This window comes from Teleopsis dalmanni, chromosome 1 (assembly GCF_002237135.1).
Source record: "Teleopsis dalmanni isolate 2A chromosome 1, ASM223713v2, whole genome shotgun sequence".
Taxonomy (NCBI): Eukaryota; Metazoa; Arthropoda; class Insecta; order Diptera; family Diopsidae; genus Teleopsis; species Teleopsis dalmanni.
This window is the reverse complement of record NC_051846.1, coordinates 129,241,564-129,256,900: the sequence shown is the minus strand read 5'-3', so window position 1 is coordinate 129,256,900 and position 15,337 is coordinate 129,241,564. Positions and strand designations below refer to the sequence as shown.

Here is a 15,337-nt window from a genome sequence, read left to right as displayed (position 1 = left end):
GATCATTTGTAATCATATTTTTGAGGGAAAATATTAAAAAAAATTAAAGAGCACGCATTTTATTAACCATGGGAAGGGGTACATCAATTGGAAAGCGAGATTTGGCATTGGAGCATTTAAAAAAGGGAATTTCCCAACGTAATATAGCTAAAATGGTAAATCTAAGTTCTTAAACAGTTGAGCACATAATTGAACACTTTTTACATAAAAATCGTCAAGAAAATATGGCTCGAAAAGCCCGCAATCAAATTTTTAAAGTAAAAGAATCGAGAAGGGTAGTAAACTAAGTTCGAAAAATACAACAACAAGCGCTCCAAAGTTGGAAGACGTGGACAAAAAAGACTTAGGAAAGACGGTCATTCTGAAACCGTTCACAGAATATTGGGATAATCATATTTAAATGGAAGACTAGCTCTAAGTAAGCTTTTTGTAAGTTTAAAAAGAAGAATCAAAACTTGCAGTTTGTACTATTCAATGTTATATACTAATACTAATCATTCAATATAACTAATAAGAATATACTTAAATTAGTAGCTAATTTTTATTACAATAATATCATATTAAATGTGGGTCAGTAAGCTATGGTACAGACTACGAAGTCATTTATGTGGTTATTTTTATATAAATCGGATTTTCAATTTAGTAAAATTTTTATAGATTGTATTATTTACAATACTTGATTATCAATATCAATGTATCAAGTAGAGTATCAATAAAATAATATTGCTTGTAGTTTAAAATTCAAAAAAAATTAATAATATAAAGTTAGAACTGATAACATACACAAAATTCAATCTTGCATAACTAACAACATAAACTGATAAATAACCGCATTAAGTTCATGATGAATTCAAATTTTATAATATAAAAATATATTCAGTAAACAATTGTCTATTCAATTGAACACTTTGCTTTTTTTTGCTTTAGAAAAATGAATTGTCCATTTAATGGAAGCTGGTTGGCATCAAATATTTTAAAAATATATAAATGAGATAAAAAACTAATCTTTATTACCGAACTAATAGGTCCAGGAATGATGATGTTGCCACGCCTTTAAATACACAAGTTGGTAAAATTTATGGAGAATATCTGTTGTTGGATAAAATCCTGACGGCTCAATGCATGCTTTCTAAAGAGGATGATAGACCAGTTCACGATGAACACTTGTTTATTATTATACATCAAGGTCTGTTTTTTTTAATGGTGAAGCGAAATTTTTTGTCCTTATTAAATAAGTTTATGTTTATTTAAGCATATGAACTCTGGTTTAAACAAATTATTTTCGAGCTGGACTCCATACGTCAAATGTTAAATGAAGAAAAAATCGAAGAAACTAAAACGTTAGAAATATTAAAACGTCTCAACCGAATAGTTCTTATACTAAAGGTAACATCTTTATTATTAGTAAAGAATCTAATTGATTTAAGTGGTGAACATAATGCAAAAATTAAATTCAAGAAAAGAAAATAAAGATAAAGAAATATTTGAAAAAAGTTTTTATATTGAATTAAAAGTTCAGTATGACGCATTTAATGCCATATAATATAAAATCGCGTTGCATGAAATCGCGTTTTAAGAAGTCGAATTAAATCAATGAGTTAAACGTGGATAACTTCAGCGCGAAATGCTTAAGTAACCATTATCATGCAAAAGTTGATCCAAACATAAATATCTAAGAAATGTTTGTTTTTATAAAGTGATGGATGCTTCAATCTAGTGATATGCTTGTCACCCTCTTCGATTATATATAGAAAAAAGCCTTGTGTTTTTGAATATGATATAAATTAAGTATAATTAAACCATAAGTTTCAAATTTTGTTTTATAGCGCGTTATACTGAAATCACGTTATGCAAATAAAGTTGTGGCGTTGTGTAGCCGGATCGCTCACTAAAACTGCATTCACATGAGAGATTTGATTGTAATTGTAGCTAACATTTCGAATTAAAGATTTATATAAGAATGTTTGCAGCAGAAAATAAAATTGAATTGAAATTCTTAAATTCTACAATATTAAATTAATTTTAACCTGTGCAGTTTTACTGTAATACGGTATTTTCCAGTACAAGCTAATGCTATTGTGAATAATTTTTAAGAATAAATGAAATTTTCATGCAAAAAGAAACAAAACTGTTCTTTATCATATGTACATATAACAGAAAAGTCTACGTTCATGCACAAAATTGTTTTTAAATTTCGCATAACTTACTTAATTTTTACTCAAATTAATTTTTATTTTCTGATTTATTTTAACCAAAAAAATAACAATGAACTTCAAACATAAAAAATTAAGCTATTCTTTAAAGTAAAACAAAATTATATGCAAAAACAACAATTTTTGAAGTAGAAAAAGTCTATTTTCACTTCTTAACATATAAACTAAAACAGCTAAAATTCAGAGAAATCTTAAATTTATGAGACTGCGAGATAACCTCTGCTTTTAATAACCTCTTTTAGCCGCCGTTGAGTGGACTCAACCAGCTTTACAGTGTCCTGTGCGTTTATTTTTTGCAATTCTTCCTTGATGGCGAATATTATTTTCCAAATAAACCTACAGATGTTCTAAAGGACTAAGGTCTGGTGATTCTGATAGTGTTTGAAGTTGCTGGGAACATGGTTCAGCAGCCAAATCCGTACGATTGCTGCTGTAAGCAAAGAGTCGTTGTCCTGCTGAAACAAAAGAATTGCCGCAAGCTCAAATATTCTGCCATTTTCTTTGAAATTTGTTTTTAGGATATTTAGATACCCATATTTATTCATTATATATATATAATTTACGGCTATATAACCCTAAACCATTACGGCTCCACCAGCATGTTTTACGGTTGAAATTAACTTTTGTTTATCATAGATTGTACATGAATTTTGTTTTTATATATTATATTAAAACACATAAAAAAAACTTGCTTCTAATAAAACTACATGAATGAAGATTTTTAAATTTATATTTAATTGGAAAAGTTAAATCTGTTACAATTGTGAGTTGGACCAAGACTGGATTCTAAATCTTTTAAAAAGAATTTTAGAATATCAGAACTTGTGTTTGTATTTCGTAAATGATGAAATAATACAATTCTTATATTTATGTTTAAATTATGGAAAAATACGATTATTACATTTTTGTTTATGTTCTTTTTAATTATCTCTGTGGCTCGGGAATCAAATGACAATTTGAGTTCTTCGGCACAGAATGTTTACATTAACGATATTTATAGATTGTTGCCCATTATACTGTACTGTGTATGTAGGGGGACGTAACTCATTATTTTCTCCACACAAGTTTGTTATCTTTGATTCTAAATATGCAAAATTAACTCTCATCGGAGATAATAACTTATTTTTAGAACTTCATAGATTTATTTACATGCCTTCTTGTAAAACTTAATCATTTTATTCTATTTTATCTGGATATGTATGGCTTCTTTTTTGCATACATGCTTTTCTTTAAAATTTTCCGCACAGTATCAGGACATATATTGTTTTCAAGTATTTCGACAATATGTTCAGCTAGTTTGCAGGCTGTTACTCTTGGATTTATTTTCATCTGGTTGATTATGCTACGTCTTTCTCTATCTGAAACAATTAAGAGCCGACCAGTGGGAGATAAATGTAAATACTAGAAAGTGAAAGTTTCTGCTTCAATAATTGTTGCTTTTGCATATAATTGTGTTTAATTTTTTTTTAAATAATAATTGTTATTTTTTTATGTTCGAAATTCAATGTTGTTTCTTTGATTAAAATAAATCACAAAAGAAAATTTGATTTGAGTAAAAATTACATAAGTAACGCGAAATTTAAAAAAACTTTTTTGCATGAACGTAGACTTTTTCTGCTTTTTTTGTTGAAAGTAATTAAAAGTTTGGATATATGATACATTTGATAAAGAAATTACAATGATATGTCGTGTGAATGTCTTTTTGAATTCAAATTACAGTTTGAAATATTTTACGGGTAAAATTTCAATCAAAACTCTTATGATTATCTAGAATAAATTAACAATAGCGGTAATAGTAGTTTTATTTATGTAGGCATCCATATACACACAAATATGTACATTTAAAATCACAGTTTCCCATTTGAATTACTTTCAATCATTTCATTTGAGTACAATCTTTGCTCATAAATAGAACCATTTCTTTTTTTGAGAATTATTTGAAAGTTAACAATCTCATCCTATAATTTTAAGTTTTCATTCCAATAATTTCTATTGAAGTAACGAAACATTTGAAAAATATATCATATATTAATTATATATATATATAGGATTAAGAATACACTATATTTAATTTTCAATTTAATTATAAATGATTAAGAATACATCTTATTTAATTTTCAAGTTTTACAATTGTAATAAATAAAAGCACACACGTGCACACACCGAACTACTACGAATAACAACCTGGCAAAAAGTGTCTCTACAAAAGGGCGCTGTTTCAATGCATTTCGCTTTTTTTGAACAAATGTTCAAAAAAGTGCAATCTCAATGTACTGTGCATTTGGTTCACGAACATCCCGGGGACCATGAAAAAGCATTTCAGGATATAGGTAAAACAACAACCTTCGTAATGGGTCGCGTTATCTCCCCATGGACAGTGTGAAGATTTACGAGCCATCTGAACCAGGATGTATTTAGCCATGAGCAGGTGGTATGTTCGATTCCTTAATGACCACTATGTTGCCCACAGCTATATTTGGTTGCCGTCGAAACCATTTTAGATGGTTTTGTAGAGATATTATGTATTCCTGATGCCATATGCGCCAAAATTCTTGAAGCATATTTTGTATGTGCTGCTAGTAGTCTAATTTGTTGACGTTTACATGCCTTAGATCGCCTTCTGGAACCAACGTGTACGGACAACCAATCAAAAAATGAGAAGGAGATAGATAATTAGTATCCGGGTCTGATGTAGCGCCTAGGGGGCGAGAATTCTCAACTGCTTCAATTTGTGTCAGCAAGGTATTCATCTGTTCAAAAGTAATTACTGCATTGCCTATTATGCATCGTAGATGTAACTTGATAGATCGCACTGCCGATTCCCAGATTCCACCCCAATGTGGTGCATGAGGTGGGATAGAACTCCATCGGATTCCGTCTTCTGCTAAAGACGCGGATATGATTTCGTTCCGAGACTGTGACATAATTGCTGCATGCATCCGGTTTAACACACGAGAAGCACCAAGAAAATTCCTTCCATTATCGCTAAGGATTGAAGAGCACTTTTCACGACGGGACATGAAACGGCGATGTGCTGGTAGGAAACAATTAGTACTTAGGTCAGTAGCGAGTTCGAGGTGTATGGCAAATGTAACGAGGCAAATAAATAAGCAAATATACCCCTTGGAGGTACGTGCATTTCTTCCGCCATAGAATTTCAGTGTGAAGTGCCTAGCGTAATCGCACCCAGTATTTTCAAAGGGATGTGGTTCTCGAACCCGCACTGCTGGTAGAACAGCCATGAACTGTGGCGTTGATGAAAGCATTTGAGAGATTTATGAGTTAAGTAGGATTAACGTGAAAATTCTATGTTCCTTCGGGAGTATAACAAGATGAAGGGTGTTTTTGTCTAACGTTGAATGCGTAATTCTTCCACCGACGCGTAAAAGTCCGGTATCATTAATGAATGGGGCAAGTTTGAGTAAGGTAGATCTTCTGCTAAGCTCCCTGTTATTTTTTAATTGCAGCAAATCTTTCTTGTAGCAGGTTTGCGCAAATTGTGAGCAAATTAGTCGAGCTTCACTTAATTCATAAAAGGTAGATTGCTCACGGTCTTGCTGAACATGTCGGAGGTGCGTTTTTCTACGAAACCGTACGATGTATGATATAACTCGCAATAATTTCTTCCATATTAAGACCCTTTCTCCCAGCTCTTCTAAACTATTGTCCCTCGCTACTTCCATAGGGACTACGTTTATCTTGGCACACTTCATTTCAGCGGTCACATTTTCTGAATATGCGAGGAAATTATCATCGTTATTATATAAAGACTTACCAGTAGTTACGTTCGCTCGCCAAGGAGGCCCCTTCCTCCATAGTTTAAAGTCTAATAATTCGTGAGCCATCGTGCCCCGAGACGCGCAATCAGCTGGATTTTCCTTAGATTTAACATGTCCCCAGCTACTTCAGGGATGAGTTTCAAATATTTCTGCTGTGGGATTCGCGACAAACGTTTTTAATTTAATTGGTGGTTGCGATAACCACGCTGAAACCACAGTAGAGTCACATTACGCTTTTACGTTGATTTCCTTGTGAGGCAAAGCCTTTGTTATTGAATTTAACAGTTTCGTTAATAAAAGAGCACCACATAACTCTAGTTGCGGCAAAGAAATTTGTTTCAACGGCGCCACACGTCTTTTTGCAGCAACAAGAGATGTCCTTATATCCCCATCCTTATTCTGGAATTGTCAATAAACAGCTGCAGAATATGCCTTTGTTGAAGCATCCGAAAATCCATACAACTCAAAGTAATTAAGAGAGTTACACACCCTTCTTGGCAATGGCAATTTTGCAACATTATTTAAGTCTTCACGATGTTTTAGCCAAACTTCATCGAGATTAGAAGGCAGATAGTCGTCCCATTTTAAATTAGTGAGCCATAATTCTTGGAAGAAAATCTTGAATTGAACAATAACAGGAGCAAGCAAACCTTATATCCAAATACGTCCTCGCATGGCTTCCAAAAGATACCCAAAACCTTCGTCATATCATCTAGCTCATGCTTCAAAAAACATTGATCAGACTGATTATAAAAATTAGAAGTTATGGAACTATAATTAGAGACCCATTTTCAAAGTTCAAATCCTGCTTCCGCACAAAGTTGAATTAGCTCGTCACGTTTCCCTTCTACTTTACTCACGGACTGCGAACCAGTAATGACATCGTCAACGTAAAAATCTTGAAGAATGATTTTCGCAGCAAGAGGGTATCTTCTTTGGTGATTCTTTGCAAGCTGTTCGAGGATCCTCACCGAGAGAAATGGTACGCATGATGTACCATAAGTAACCGTACATAATTGGAAATGTTTTAGTTTTTCTGATGGATCTCCCCTTCAAACAATTCATTGATAATTTCGATGATTTTCTGATACCCAAATCTGGCGGAACTTTTTTACTATATCAGCAGAGAATATATATTTATGTATACGAAAGCGAAGGAAAACATCAAATAAATTTCATTGTATACTTGGACCTGTATGCAACATCCTGTTAAGTGAAACTCCGCTAGTATCTTGAAATGAGCCATCAAAAACAACGCGAAATTTTGGTCCAATTACTGGATGATGCGACATATAAAAACTGTGGCTCTCACTGGCAACAACATCATCAGGCTTAAGTTCCCGCAAGCTTCTTCGATTTCTCAAAATTTTAGAAGCGAGCGATCTATATCAATCGTAGTTACAAGAGACGATACTACATTATCCAAGGATGCCTGAACTGATGTCACCACCCATCCGAATATTGTTGATACAGGAACAGCATCACCAGAGCAGTCGAAAATTTTGTTAAAAGTAAATATTCTCCAAACTTGGTCAACACTAAGCAAAATATCAATCGGTGAAGATGTGGCATGTTAATTTTAGGAAACTCATTTCCCTGAAATAATGAAACATTAGAAGTGGATGAAATTTGTTTCAATAATGATGCTTGCTGTTCCACTAGCTTGTTCATGATATCATCATCACCTCTAGGTCACACATTTGGTGCAAGACCCCGTTTCAACGCAAGCATTAAACTTTGAGTGGATAGGTACTTCTCCTCAAATGTAGAGAAATCGGAATCAGGGTCGACGTAGTCAGGAACATTTCGAAACTCGTACATCTCATCCGTTGACCTAACAAACTGCTGCCAAATATCTTCTAGTTTGTCAGTCCTAGTTACGATTTCATCGTAAGACACCTTTTCTGGTGTCTTACGATGCACGTGCGTGGACGCCCAGGCGTCCACGCACGTGCATTAACCTCTTCATTTCCTCTGCCATAACGAAATAGGGTTTAAATATGATTCAAATAAAATCCGGCTGGAAAGACCAATTTTTGATCAAGAATACGCTTTATTTAATTTTCAATTTAATATTAAATAATAAAGAATACATTTTATTTAATTTTCAGGTTTTACAATTGTAACAAATAAAAGAACACACGTGCACCGAACTACTACGAATAACAACCAAGCAAAAAGTGTCTCTACAAAAGGGCGCTGTTTCAATGCATTTCGCTTTTTTTGAACAAATGTTCAAAAAAGTGTGTTGTGCTTGCAATAACAAGATAGTTTTTATTATTTAAAAAACAGTATTTTATTGCAACACAAAACTAACTATATTACAAAAATAATTTGAATGAATATTTAAATAAAATATTTTCAAATCTCAAAAATCTGATAATTTTCACCTACTTTGTTATATATCACCACACAGCCCCTTCTAGAATTTGACGGCTGCATAACGACAAATTCTATCCGAATTGTACATTATTACTACATCATAAACCTCAAAGGAAAACGCACCGCTCTACCCACTCGAGTCACCTTTGGTGCTATCTGCTTGTTACTGTTACCACCTAACACCTTGACATTATTTTGCAAACAACCTTCACCAGCTTCATTTCCAAAATATACCGGTTTCACTCGATCTATGCTGACATTCACCGTGCGCCCTCTTGCCCTTATTGTTAGAGTTTTCTCACCACGACTTAAAATTTCATACGGGCCCTCATATGGCTGTTTCAGTGGTGGTCGCACGGCGTCATCACGTAAGAATACTTGCAATGGGAATGCAATTGCAATGCTTGCAATGGCTTCAGTTCGTTCATAGTTTTCCTTAACAAACTCTGTTTGCGATACTTGCTTCAACTCACCAGCAAACATCTCTCCTGGTAGACGCATATTTACCCCATAAATTAATTCCGATGGTGTCGCTTGCAAATCTTCTTTAAATGCCGCTCTTAATCCCATTACCACAATTGGCAAGGCCCTCGTCCATTCACACTTGATTTACATTTCAGTGCAGACTTTGCCGTGCGATGAAAACGTTCGACAAGTCCATTTGACTGTGGACGTTTTGCTGGACTCAAACTGTCGTCCCTGGTCTGTCGAAATCCTTTTCGGCATTCCATAATGTGCTATCCAATCCTTAATTAAAGCTACGGCCACATATTCTGCCGTAATCTCCGCCAACGGTTACACCACCGGCCACCTTGAAAACCGGTCGATGAATGTCAGGCAATACCGCATACCATTGCAATAGGGTAAGGGTCCCACGATATCAATATGTACATGCTAAAAACGTAGATTAGGAGCGTTGAAATTCTGCAACACAGTCCTGTTGTGCCGCTGGATTTTCGACTTTTGACACGCCATGCACGTTTTCACCATTTGACTTATTTCGGCCTTCATTTTAGGCCAACAAAAACGAGTTCTTATTAGTCTTATAGTTGCTTTTCTACCAGGATGAGCTAAACTGTTTAATATTTCAAACACTTGCGCTCGAAAGGACTTTGTAATAAACGGTCTTGGTTTCTTGCCGGATAATCACAATACACAGAGACACCCTCTGCAATTAACTCCACCAACTTGAACTCCAGAGATGATGCTGTACAGTTTCTTATCAACTCGTTCAGCTCCTGGTCAATTTTCTGCGCTTCTGCCAATTTAACGTAGTCTAGTGATCGTCTAACTCCAGGCACCACACTTTCAACTCGAGATAAAGTATCTACGACACTACTTTTGCTGCCTGCTATATGCTGAATATCTGTTGTCAGCTCCCCGATGAAATCTAAATGGCGTAGCTGGCGTTCAGATGCTTTTTCAGATCTTTGTAAGAAAGTAAATGTAATCGGTTTATGATCCGTTAGCACTGTGCAATTCCTGCCCTCAATCATGTACCTGAAATACTTTACCGCCATATATACAGCAAGTAGCTCGCGGTCATAGGTACTATATTTCTTTTGAGTCTCTGTCAGCCTTTTGGAATAGAATCCCAGTGGTTGTAACTGCCCATCTATAAGCTGTTGCAGCACTGCTCTTACTGCGACATTGCTAGTGTCCACATTTAGCACCAGGTGTGCTAACCGGGTGTGCTAGCATTGTAGCAATTAGCCAGATTGTTCTTACACACTTCAAATATTTTCTCGGCCTCTGCTGTCCACTCAATCGGAGATCTATCATTTTTCTTATTTCCTTTTAATAGCGCGTGCAGGATGCCATCATTCTTCGCAGCATTCGGGAGGAAACGTTTGTAAAAATTAATTGAATCGATGAATCTTCTTAACTCTCGTGCTTCCTTCGGTTTTTTAAAATTTCTTATCGCTTCTACCTTTTCAGCTATGGGTTTAATTCCATCCACATTTATTACACGTCCCAGAAAGGTAACTTCTTTCATAAAAAACAAACATTTTCCCAGATTGATCTTCAGACCATGGTTGCTTAATCGCTTGAACACTTCTCTTAAATGTATTTCGTGTTCCTTTTTATCAGCCGATGCTATACATATATCATCTATGTACGTTACTACATAATTCAGATTCTTTAGGACATCATTCATAAACCTTTGGAAAGTCTGCGCAGCATTGCATAGACCAAAAGTCATCATGTTAAACTCATATAAGCCGAACGGGGTTACTATCGCCGTTTTAGGTCGATCCTCTTCAGCAATCGGAATTTGATTGTAGGCTTTTTCTAAGTCAATAGTTGAGAAAATTTTCTTATTGTGCAATATGCGAGTAAAGTCATGTATATGGGGTATTGGATACCGATCTAGCAGTGTTATCGAATTAAGCTTCCTATAATCGCCACACGGTCTCCACTTACCATCCTTTTTCGCCACTAAATGCAACGGACTTGCCCAATTGCTGTTACTTGGCCTACATATACCTTGTTTCGTCATAAATTCAAATTCCTTTCTCGCAATTTCAAATTTTTTATGCAAAACCGCCTAGGTTTTGCATACACTAGCTGTCCCTTGGTAACAATTTGCTGCTCTACTAGCGTAACTCTAGCGGCCGCCTTATTACTTGTAGCCGGTTCCGTTATCTCTTTATAATCCCGCATGATGTTATGTGCCGGGCTAGTCGCATCAATAGTGCTTAGTTTCACGCAGTGCATCTTGTAACGAACCTTCCTGGCCGGGGTTTTACTCGCCGGATTCAAGGTTCAGTCCTACAATAAATTTATTTGATAGGAACAGTGGAATACGGTGGATGGTGACGTTGGTACGGTGATATGGTTTGAAGAAATGTGAATTTCTTCTCTATATAATGGATTTGACGTAGAAATGTTAATTTCGACGCCCCTGACAAAAGGTTTGAAGAAATGTGAATTTCTTCTTTATACAATGGATTTGGCGTAGAAATGTTAATTTCCGCGCCCCTGACAAAAGGTTTGAAGAAATGTGAATTTCTTCTATATACAATGGATTTTGGCGTAGAAATGTTAATTTCGACGCCCCTGACAAAATGTTTGAAGAAATGTGAATTTCTTCTTCATACAATGGATTTGGTATGGGTGCTAATGTTCATGTGTTATTATCACCTTACCGAGTAATTTACTAACGAAAATTTGATTTCGTTATGAACAATAGAGTAATAGAAATTTATATTTCTATTACTATTAACGAAATGTTAATTTCGTTATTAATTATGATTTTTAATAGAAATGTGCATTTCTATTAAAAATAAAAAAAAATAAAACAAAATAGAAATCGAGATGTAAATTTCGATTCTTGGTGTTTCAGCACATGTAATATAGAGCGACCTGTTCTTAGCTCGCTGTCTTGCTGAATCCCAGTCTACTGCGTTTGCTTCGCCTTTTATACTTGTGATGTACGAAGCAAGCAGTATCTTTGTTCTTGTGATTTCAACGGTTCGTTGTTTACAAGTTTCTTTCTATTGTTGTTTGTTTTCTTGTTGTTTATTTTGTTTTTATTATATTTGTGTTGTTTGGTATTATTTGTGTAGTAAAATTTAGTTAGTGTAAATTTTATGTTACACTTCCCCGGTTTTTCCATCGAGTTGAAGGACTCTGATTACCTCGTAGAATGATTCCTTGTTCGTTTCCTTGGATTTTTGAAAATTTTAAAGAACTTGTCTTGGACTATGATGTTATGATTGTCATCTTTTTGTTCAAGTATACCTAAACGTCTTAATTGTTGCTGGTGATTTTGAATACTATTTGGAATCTCAGTCTCGACGAAACATTGTCTTACTAGTGTTGGTGACTTGGCTCCTTTTGCCTTCGGTTGATCTACGTTAAAGTTCTCCTGAGGTGGCAGTTGTTCCTGTTGACTAACGTGATTAATTGAAACTTGTGCTCGACATTCTTGGCTTGGAATTTGTAACTGTCTGTCAGGTTCTGAGTTTGGCTGTCGTTGTATTTCTTGACTTTGTGCTAGAAACTCCCTTGTAAATCGTTGGCGGTGTATTTCTTGGACTTGAGTTTGCAACTGTTTGTTACGTTGTGTCTCCTGACTTTGTAATTCTGTGTTAGGTTTCGTGTTCCATTGACCTGGTGTTTCTTGACTTGGAAATTCTGTGTTAGACTCTGTGTTTTGTCGATTTATTTCTTGACTTGGTAATTCTGTGTTACATTCTGTGTTTTGCTGACGGTGTATTTCTTGACTCGGTAATTCTGTGTTAGACTCGGTGTTTTGCTGACGGTGTATTTCTTGACTCGGTAATTCTGTGTTAGACTCTGTGTGTTGCTGACGGTGTATTTCTTGACTCGGTAATTCTGTGTTAGACTCTGTGTTTTGCTGGCGCTGCACTTCTTCTGGTATTACTCGAGCTGGATGAAATACTTCTGGATTTTCTTTAATCGACATTAGGCGTTGCAATCCTTGTTGTGGAGGTGTGAGACATTTACCTGGCGTTTGTGAAATTTCTTGTAGTGGTTTTGGATGCTGTTCTAGATAATTTCGATCCTGCATGCTAAGTTTTTTTGTACGTAGGTTGGACTGATTCTGTAACGGGATCACTTGTGGATACTCGACTACTGTGAGCCTGATGAGCGCTTCTTTTGCTGCCGTTTGCGAATTGATGAAACTTCGCGAGGATCCTGTATCGATCGTTGCTTTCATGACTTGTTGATTGATAGTCACTTGGGCCGACAGACGTGATTCACTGAGCTTCATGCATCCTACTGGTGGGACGGGGTGTTGACTTGAGGTCCCATCGCCCCGTTCTGTCGATGGACCCTGTTCTCGTTTCCCTGGTTCCTGCAGCACTCAATTGTACGTTTTCCCTTCTTTCCGCATTCCCAGCAAAATAAGATGCCTGAAAAACGACAATTCCACCTCAAGTGTCCTTGTTGTCCGCAACGACGACAAGCTGTCCTGACATCTTTGATCTTGTCTTCAGATGTATCAATCACTCTTGCTTTGATCTCCTTAGCCGGTAGCGTGTTTCTTACTTGACGGTCCGTAGCGGTCAGTGCCTCCAGGTCCCCAGCTAATGTTAACAGCTCGGATAATGACTGGAAGTCTTTCCTACGGATATACCATTGATACTCGGTACGACTGTTCCGGTAGATTCTCTCTAATTTTATCTCTTCACTGTATGTTGAATATTGCATTATGTTCTGCAGTGCCAATACATAATCTCTGAACAGTTCCCTGGGTTGTTGCAGGCGGGCTCGTATTTTGTCCTCTAATTGTTCAAAGTATCTTGGGGGCAAGAAGAATGCTAAAATATCTGCTTTGAATGATGGCCACTCGGTCCATCGCTTGTTGTTATTCCTGAACCAGATCAGTGCCTTGTCTTTTAGAACTTCAGGCATTAGCTTCGGTAATAAGTCCCGATGTATTCCGTACATATCTGCCAGTTCCTCGATCCGTTCTATAAATGGTAGTATTTCGTGTTCCCCTGAGTAGTGGCATTCCCATTTTCTGACTTGGTTGATGATTACTGGATATTCGGCCATGGTTACACTTCCTCCCTTAGTTATCGAAGGACGTCTATTTTCAATGACTCCCGGTGATGAGCTTCTGATATGTAGTTTCGCGAGTTCCTGTAGCCTGGCGGTATCTTTCTCAGCTGCCTCTGAGTCCATGAACGTTGAAAGTTTTTTCCGAAGTTCCTCCAGTGAACCACTTGGATCTAATCCGAATTCGTCTGCGTAACTCACCAGTTCCTCCTTTTTAGCGAAGTAAATCTAAGATTTGCCTCCTGATGTAAGTCGTTTTGTGCTTGTCGAAGCGACTGCTGTTTTACGGCCTGCTTGTCCTGTCACTTCCTTGATTCCTGATGGTACCACCGTTGGTTTGTCTTCCATCCTCAACTGAAGATGTTGGTCAGTTTTGTTCCCACTGTCCCTGCTCGGGCGCCAATTGTAACGAACCTTTCTGGCCGGGGTTTTACTCGCCGGATTCAAGGTTCAGTCCTACAATAAATTTATTTGATAGGAACAGTGGAATACGGTGGATGGTGACGTTGGTACGGTGATATGGTTTGAAGAAATGTGAATTTCTTCTCTATACAATGGATTTGACGTAGAAATGTTAATTTCGACGCCCCTGACAAAAGGTTTGAAGAAATGTGAATTTCTTCTTTATACACTGGATTTGGCGTAGAAATGTTAATTTCAGCGCCCCTGACAAAAGGTTTGAAGAAATGTGAATTTCTTCTCTATACAATGGATTTTGGCGTAGAAATGTTAATTTCGACGCCCCTGACAAAAGGTTTGAAGAAATGTGAATTTCTTCTTCATACAATGGATTTGGCGTAGAAATGTTAATTTCAACGCCCCTGACAAAAGGTTTGAAGAAATGTGAATTTCTTCTCTATACAATGGATTTTGGCGTAGAAATGTTAATTTCGACGCCCCTGACAAAAGGTTTGAAGAAATGTGAATTTCTTCTTCATACAATGGATTTGGTATGGGTGCTAATACTCATGTGGTATTATCACCTTACCGCGTAATTTACTAACGAAAATTTGATTTCGTTATGAACAATAGAGTAATAGAAATTTATATTTCTATTACTATTAACGAAATGTTAATTTCGTTATTAATTATGATTTTTAATAGAAATGTGTATTTCTATTAAAAATAAAAAAAAATAAAACAAAATAGAAATCGAGATGTAAATTTCGATTCTTGGTGTTTCAGCACATGTAATATAGAGCGACCTGTTCTTAGCTCGCTGTCTTGCTGAATCCCAGTCTACTGCGTTTGCTTCGCCTTTTATACTTGTGATGTGCGAAGCAAGCAGTATCTTTGTTCTTGTGATTTCAACGGTTCGTTGTTTACAAGTTTCTTTCTATTGTTGTTTCTTTTCTTGTTGTTTATTTTGTTTTTATTATATTTGTGTTGTTTGGTATTATTTGTGTAGTAAAATTTAGTTAGTGTAAATTT

General features: G+C 36.0%; 2 protein-coding genes across 2 annotated transcripts; one reads left to right on the top strand and one right to left on the bottom strand.

Moving 5' to 3' along the window:
- The first annotated feature begins 890 nt into the window (after window positions 1-890).
- Window positions 891-2,805, top strand: LOC119668565 (tryptophan 2,3-dioxygenase-like). Its single transcript, XM_038078117.1, has 4 exons — window positions 891-957; window positions 1,026-1,186; window positions 1,253-1,386; window positions 2,456-2,805. The coding sequence occupies exons 1-4, from the start codon at window positions 932-934 to the stop codon at window positions 2,570-2,572; spliced, it is 438 nt and encodes a 145-aa protein (XP_037934045.1). The 5' UTR covers window positions 891-931; the 3' UTR covers window positions 2,573-2,805.
- A 5,662-nt stretch (window positions 2,806-8,467) lies between these two features.
- LOC119666076 lies at window positions 8,468-8,944 on the bottom strand. The gene has a single exon (XM_038075351.1). The coding sequence runs from the start codon at window positions 8,942-8,944 to the stop codon at window positions 8,468-8,470; it is 477 nt and encodes a 158-aa protein (XP_037931279.1).
- Between the last annotated feature and the right edge of the window lie 6,393 nt (window positions 8,945-15,337).